Source organism: Branchiostoma floridae, unplaced genomic scaffold (genome assembly GCF_000003815.2).
Source record: "Branchiostoma floridae strain S238N-H82 unplaced genomic scaffold, Bfl_VNyyK Sc7u5tJ_1336, whole genome shotgun sequence".
In the NCBI taxonomy this organism is placed as follows: domain Eukaryota; kingdom Metazoa; phylum Chordata; class Leptocardii; order Amphioxiformes; family Branchiostomatidae; genus Branchiostoma; species Branchiostoma floridae.
Genome location: NW_023365701.1, coordinates 333,153 through 341,019, shown reverse-complemented (window position 1 = coordinate 341,019; position 7,867 = coordinate 333,153). Strand labels below are relative to the sequence as shown.

The 7,867-nt window shown below is 41.2% G+C and overlaps 1 protein-coding gene across 1 annotated transcript in view; it reads left to right on the top strand.

The window, feature by feature from the left end:
* The window catches only part of LOC118407380 (peroxisomal bifunctional enzyme-like), a 16,939-nt gene that overhangs the window by 6,770 nt on the left and 2,302 nt on the right, over nt 1-7,867 (top strand). Inside the window, 10 exon segments of the mRNA XM_035807848.1 lie at nt 917-1,045; nt 1,671-1,783; nt 1,785-1,899; nt 2,720-2,904; nt 3,470-3,579; nt 4,082-4,335; nt 4,979-5,101; nt 5,801-5,917; nt 6,361-6,584; nt 7,454-7,559. Coding sequence (XP_035663741.1) covers nt 917-1,045; nt 1,671-1,783; nt 1,785-1,899; nt 2,720-2,904; nt 3,470-3,579; nt 4,082-4,335; nt 4,979-5,101; nt 5,801-5,917; nt 6,361-6,584; nt 7,454-7,559 — 1,476 coding nt within the window.

The following is a 7,867-nucleotide window of genomic DNA, read 5'->3' as shown; positions in this document are numbered from 1 at the left end:
ATTTATTTCTTGGTTCCGGATTTTTTCTAAAAATATGGAGCGAGAGGGCGAAATAAAAATAAAAATTGTATTTAATGGTTGGGGTAAAGGTAGCGGCTAATCCAAAACATAAAGAAAACGTTTTCAGCTTGAAAAAAGTACAAAAACACTATTATTGTACAATAACAGCACCTGTACCCACACTTTAAGGAGCTTATAATATAAAGGCCAATTTGCTACACCAGAAAGTTGGTGAATGGTTTCATTAATGGTGAAAATTTGCTGAGTGGTAATTTTTATTTTTATTTCATTTTCCAATAAATAGGAGCGAGCGAATCCGTGAACCAAGGAATTAAATTGGTGTGGCCTGAGATCAAAAAGGCAAACCAATAGAATCAGCTCCTTTTCAGTTTTTCTCCAGCTGCATATTCTTCATCATCACGTATCTGGTCCAACCCAGAAGAGGAAAGATCAAGTTTATCTTGGCAGGTGCTCTGGTTTCTAAATATAAGATCAAATAATAAATATTGTAAGTATTGCACGGAAAAGATGCAGCAATTTAGAGTGGCATAGAGATACAAAATAAACTCATAATAATGCAAATATTTCACGGAGCTGGCAGGTCAACTTGCTGATTGCCATGCTATCGTTGGTTGCTGTGGTCTCATTTGTTTGGCATTATTTTTTATCCGTCATTTCCTCTGCGTGAAATATTTGCATTTGGTGTATCATGTTGTTCAATCAATTTCCTAAGAAGATGAGACTGTTGACAGAAGACTTCAAGTGTTATGATTTGTTTGCCAGGTAGGGTTACCTGAGGTGCACCTGGGGGTACTGCCAGGTGCGGGAGGGACCCAGCGGCTGCCTAACCTCTGCTTGGAGAGTACATTACCTGGATGTCTAACCCCTCATTGATGTGTTATCAATTGTTTTCCAGGTGGGTCTCCCTGAGGTGCACCTGGGGGTGCTGCCAGGTGCAGGAGGAACCCAGCGGCTGCCGAGGGTGGTCGGGATTAAGACTGCCATCCAGATGATCACCAGCGGCCAGCACATCAATGCAAAACAGGTGATATGGTGCTTATATGTCATACCTGGGCCACAATAATGTTCATTATGGGTGTTCTAGAGTGGATGATAATCTTCCGTACCAAGCAACAGGCTTCTTACTAATCTTAGTCGTATCACACAGACTATCCGTTGATTAAATAGAACGTACTCCACGCACTCCATTGCAAGTGAATGGAGTTCATTTGTTTCAATTTGAACATATTGATACATGTATCATTGATAAAATGCATGCTTAACCAGGGCTCAAAATTCATTTTGGGGATTAGGTGCACTGGTGCACCCAGCTTAAAAAATTGGGTGCACCAAAAAAAATTTGATGTCACTTAGATGTCACGAATATGATGTATACTAGTATACTTGATATCTTTCCATACATAAACCTAAGAAAATATTTGGGTGCACCCTGTGCACCCACTGAAAAAAATTGGGTGCACAGTTCCAATTTTGGGTGCACATGCACCCAGTATTTCGAGCCCTGTTAACACTTGGGGGATACATGTAGATGAACAAATTGACTTAGGAATGAAAGAGGCAGAGCAAAGAAAAATGAAAGAAACTGCAAGCAAAACACATTCTAACTAGAATGATTGTCCTCCTGTTCTCTCCCCATCTCGTTTCTACAGGCCCTTTCTCTTGGCCTGGTGGACAAGATAGTTCAAGGTAACCTTCTAAAGGAGGCCATCAGATTCGCGCAGTCCATCGAAGGTCGTCCGGTAGAGGGCAGACGGATCAGCCAGCCAGACCGTGCCAGACGCAGACAAGGTGGAAGAGGTGGTGGAGGCAGCGCGAAAGACGATTTTACGCAGGGCTCGTGGAGCCATTGCCCCGATGACTTGCGTACAGGCCATTCGGGTAAACATGAATTAAGCTTTTCTTACATACAGCTTAGTTTTGTCATGTGAAGCCTTGGTTTAACAATTATGGAAAGTAAAACGCAAGACACGCAAAGAAATTTTATTTCATTCATTCAATCATTCATACATGTAGTGATGAGTTATGGAATGAAAGAAACAATGAATAAAGAAAGGAAAGAAGTGATAAATGAACCAATGATAGAAACCAAAATGGAGTAGATGTACGTTGTAGTGACTTGGTATGCGCAACATATTGCATCTTGATCCTACCTAACAACTGTCCTTCTAGGAGATATGCCTTTACTTAACGTTACTTTTAATACGGTTTAATCTATCTTAACATGTGAAGTCATTGTATTCCTCATAACCCACTTCAGAACAAGCAACTACTTTATCTAGGCTACATTCAACTACTAGTATAATCTTCGATTGCTTGTTATTATTGTTTGTTATACCTTGATCAGCTCTGTCCTTGGTGCTGAATTTATCTATTTTATGAACAACTCAGTTATTGCAGGCCTTATGTTTTATTAGATTAATGTTTTCTTTTCATATTAGCAGCTTTCAGATACATGTTGTGTATTAACAAAACAGCAGAACTCTTGTGTATTGCCTGGTCCTGTCCTTGGTGCTGAATGCAGGCTTTCACATGAATTGTCATTAGCAACTGAGTAAAATCTTAAGTCCAACAGGAATTTTAACCAAGAGGTCCATGTAAAGAACTATATATCATTGATTTTGACCTGGTGTGTTTTATCCCAACCACTACATTTTTCATATAAGTTTGCAATGAAAGCAAAAATCTCATGTTTCCGTAGGCTTCCGTCCTACCCTTTGACCTCGGGATGCAGCGAGAGAGAGAACTGATGACATTCCTGATGACATCGTGGCAGGCGCCCGCCCAGCAGTACGCATTCTTCTCGGAGCGGGAGGTTCGTAGGTGGAGCCATCCCCGCGACAAACGTGTCAACTTCAAAACTGCCAAGCCAAGGGTTATCAAAAGGTGATTGTGCAAAAATAACTGACATTGTATAGTATGTGCAATGCACAGACATGTCTGTACTGCAAAATAACATGCTTATAACTAGAAAAAAGGTGGGTGGTGTTAATGGCTGAGTTGCAAGGAAAGTGGACAAGGGATCAAGAAGCAATTTATGGCATTTCTGGACATGAAGTGACACTCAAACCAAGTTTAAAGTTTAATGTATAGTTGACTTTAATTGGGTTGGGGAGATAAAATAGTGTGATGGGAGTAATAAGAAAGTTGGGCTCCACCTTCAGAAACCAATGTTACCCTATATAACGTTACCGTAGTAGATAAGAACCAATTGTCCCTACAATGTATATGGCCTTAAATAGGACTTTTACCTTTACAGAACATTGACAAGTACATGTATCATATCTTAAGTTCTCATATCATCAATAAACTGTGTATTAAAGAAATTAAGATTTGTTTATTTGCCACACTACTCTAGATCTATGGTGTGTGTGTGTGTGGGGGGGGGGTGACTAAATGTATGTATATGTTTAATATATACATGTTACATCCTGTGTTTTCTTCTCTCCAGTGTGGGGGTGGTTGGTGCAGGCACCATGGGGGTGGGGATCACCATCAGCCTGCTGCAGGCAGGCCTCAAGGTCGTGTTGCTAGAGGTCAACAAGAAACAGCTGGACAAAGGTCAGAACTGGTCTACTGGGCATTCTTTTATAAATATGTAGAAAGTTTAGCTCATTGTTTCATAATTGAATTTTGGATGAAAGAAATTGTTATAAAACAGCACAATAAAACAAACTATCAACCCTGAACTCTATGTTACCGGCAATTTAATTTGCAGTATATAAAAGGAGCTAGTATTTTTTTCTAGTGTCTTATGCTTGCAGTTGAATGATTTTGTTGTACAGTTGCTTTATGATGAATTTTTGGAGGTTCATGATTGCACAATGGAGAGGGCAATAAGAAAATTAGGAAACAAACCACCTCAAACAGTTCAAGGTTCACGTACATTTACAAAGAGATAACTTATGTTTTAGGTTTGTGGTTGAAATAATTCTGTAGTTAAGCTACAAATGTACATTAATGTTGAAATGTTATCATGAATTTCAAACAAAGCCACCCCAAACATGTCAAGGGTCATCGATGTACAGTTACAGATAACTAATCATCAGTTCCTTACCCACAGCTATCACCATGATCCAGAAGACTCTGAGCCAGAAGTCTGCCTCCCAGAGGATGTCCCAGCTGATCACTACCATGGACTACAGCCAGCTCAGCGATGTGGACATGGTGATCGAGGCGGTGTTTGAGAGTTTGAAGCTGAAGAAGGAAGTTTTCAAGAAGCTGGACGCCATCACCAAACCCCAGGCTATCCTCGCATCCAACACGTCTGGACTTGACATCGACAAGATAGCGGCTGTGACCAAGCGTCCTGACAAAGTGAGTTGTCAAAAGAAATCAGACTCTGTTATAATTTCTTTCAACATTGTAGATGTACAATATACATTTACAACATGCTCTTTACTTCTGTGAGGATTGACTTCGTTTTCATACTTACAAAACTGTAATTTTTTTGGTATTGTTCACACTTTCACTGAACATACGGTTAGGTTTTTTCATATAGTTAAGGGTCACATAAGTTCAATTTTACTTTATGGTTGCTGAGAAATTACCTTCTATCAGAAAGAGGGCCTAATAAATGGGGCATGTCTTTAATATTTTCATACAGGTTTTGAAGAGAAATTACTTCCGGTCACTGCCAGGATCACTTCCGTTTTGTTCCTCTAACCAACTTGTCAAAAATCATACCCAAATTGCTCAAAAACTTGGGAACAAACTCAAAACTCTTCTTCATTCTATGCCTCCATGTCTAATGACCTCTGTACATGCAAATAAGGCTGTTTTCCCAAAGACATCCGGGTCACCTGTGCCATATATGGAGATCATGCAAGTTAGCCACCTTGGTGGCCTCTCGTCCTCGTAGGGAAAGCCACCAAGGTGGCCCAACGTCCTCTAAGGGTTAAAATCCAATCAATATACACAAGTGGATGGGAAAAGTTTTGTATTCTTATATCCTCTGAAGGTTGTTGGGACTCATTTCTTTTCCCCTGCCAACGTGATGCGTCTTCTGGAGAACATCTACGGGAAGCACACGTCCCCGGAGACCATCGCCACGGCAATGCAGCTGGGTGTGACCATTGGGAAGGTGGGGGTGTTTTATTTCTTCTTTATTGAATTTTCAACATGAACTTATAAACTTATAGATACACACACACTGACGAAAGATACTATCTGAAACGTCTGACCATTTCCAAAATCATATCCAGTTGCTTGAGTATCTGCTTTTTGGCATATCTTATTACCTGGATGTCTAACCTTCATCGACGCAGGTTTTGTTTTTCTGTGTGTTAAGGTGGGGGTGTTGGTGGGGAACTTATAGATACACACACAGTGACGAAAGATATGGATACTATCTGAAAGGTCTGACCATTTCCAAAATCATATCCAGTTGGTTGAGTAACTACTTTTTGGCATATCTTATTACCTGGATGTCTAATCTTCATCGACGCACGTTTTGTTATGTTACCTTCACAGAAAGGAACATATTGTTTTTGCTTTGTTTCTTCTTCTTTTCCGCGCAAATAAGGTCAACGACCGAGACCAGACGGCTGTCACCATGGTAACCGGTAAAGTAGCAGGCACCATGTGGTGTTCGGTTACATAATGTAGCAAATGTCAGATCTAGAGGGGCTCGGGTCACTACATTTAGAAATGTGTTCAAATAAGAATGAACAAAACAGTTGCCAATGTTAGACTACAACATTCAAGGTAACATTCTGTATTTGCTTGCAAATATTACCTTTCTAGTTTTGTTTTGTTTTTCTGTGTGTGTGTGTGTGTGTAGGTGGGGGTGTTGGTGGGGAACTGTTCAGGCTTTGTGGGGAACCGCATGTTGGGTCCGTACAGGGCGGAGTCCTTGTTTCTGTTAGAGGAGGGGCTGGAGCCGCAAGACGTGGATAAGGTCAGTGTACAGCTTACGAGCGTGGCGATGTCTACAGTCACCCATGTGTTGTTAATTTGCGTTTCGTTCACTTTTTACTGACCACGATATCATTCTACAGTCACCCATTTCTGGTTAATTAAAAATTTGCTTTTCATTTACTGTTTAGACTATTGGACATTTGATTGATAGGTTGTGGGTTTGAATGCTGGCTAATGTTAATTGCTTGTGTTGAAGGCACTTACCATGGCTTTTCAAACTCCACCCAGGTGTAAAATGGATACGTACATGTAATTTAGGTTGAGGAGGTAAAAACTGGTGGAAGGAGAGTTATGGGCTCCACCTTTCAATACTATACCCTAGACACAGTGGAGAACAATCAACTGCCCCTAAAGTCTATGGTATCTCTACCTTAAAGTTTCCATTTGTGCTTTAAATTCTAAGTTCTGATATTACCACCGCAGGCTATAGAGGAGTTTGGGTTTCCGATGGGCCCTTTCCGCATGTCGGACCTTGCTGGTGGAGACATTGGATGGAGAGGGCGCATCGAGAAGGGCCTCACCACGGAACAGGGGCCGCCACCCGATACCCCTCCGCTGTATCGTCATGGTAACCGGTACTGTCCGCTACCAGACATGCTGTGCATGAAGGGTCGCCTGGGGCAGAAGACTGGGGCAGGATGGTACAGGTATGGCACTGGTCAAGTCACTTAGCCTTAGGATATGACGTTATGTTAGGGGTGGCTTTCGTTTTGTCTTGTTGGAAGGGTCTGAAAAAATGGACTTAACAAAAATCAGTGGATTAGATTATGGACCTAGTAGAGCTTGAACATTACATTGACAAGCATCCACAGGTTTGGGGCTTACTGGAAATAACATCGGGACTGGTGCGTTTATGATTTAAGTGGTCTTGTGGTCAGGATTGTCGATTTGATTCTCAAGGGCCTTGGCTCAAATTCCTTGCAGGCTCAAATGTTGCAGTCTCTACCAGGCTCCGTGGATCTGTGTAGCCTCTACCAGGCTTCTTGGATCGGTGGTCTAATTGTAGAAATTGGACAAATAAAGTCAATAGTATGCTAGGGGAGTCGGGAGGCAAGTAAAAGCATTATCCTCACCACTCACCAATGGAAAGGCACTTACACCTATTTCTTGACTTGACTCAGGTGAAACCTATTGCTAGCTTCAGCTAAGGGTCCTTGTGAGTGGATAAAATCTTGAAGTAGTTACAGTCTTATGCAACTTGTTCTATCTATTTTCTCTGTAATCATATGTTTTTATTTCCTTGTATGTGTACCTGGGCCCCAATGAAAATCAGTTTGTCAAAACTGAATCAGGCTACACAGAAGTCTGAAAATGTCAATTAACAATACACAATTTACTGTTGCAGTACAAAACTGGTGCATTGTGGTAGAATATGGTTTACTCAGGTCGCATGAAACAAACAGACAAACATGGTAGATAAAGTGTTAACATCCGTACAATGCAGGCAAATACAAAACTGGCACCTGTCATGAAATGCCCATTGAGGCATATAACTAGCTCGATTTCTGTTCAACAGGTATGAGCCGGGTAGCCGTGCAGCCCTGCCCGACCCTGTCGTGACCCAGATGATCCATGAGTACAGACAGGAGCATGGCTTCAAGAAGAGGAACATCTCATCCCAGGTACTATAGGTGTTACCTTCAATTATCATATAGCCAGATGGAGTTGGCCAATCAGAGGCCCCCATTTCCCATGGGTTATCAGGCAGTAACCTCAAAAGTGGTCGGTTATTCTAATAACCGACCACTTTTTGGACCGCACCATTATACAGGCGACAGTCATGAATTTTTTTTGTACTGTTGCTTTTGTGTAAACCATGCATAACTGTCAAAAATGTTATGATTGATTGGTTATGTTAATTAGGGCTCCACATGGGGAATATAGGGATACTTGAAAAGGAATTATGTTGATTTTACACATTTTCATTATG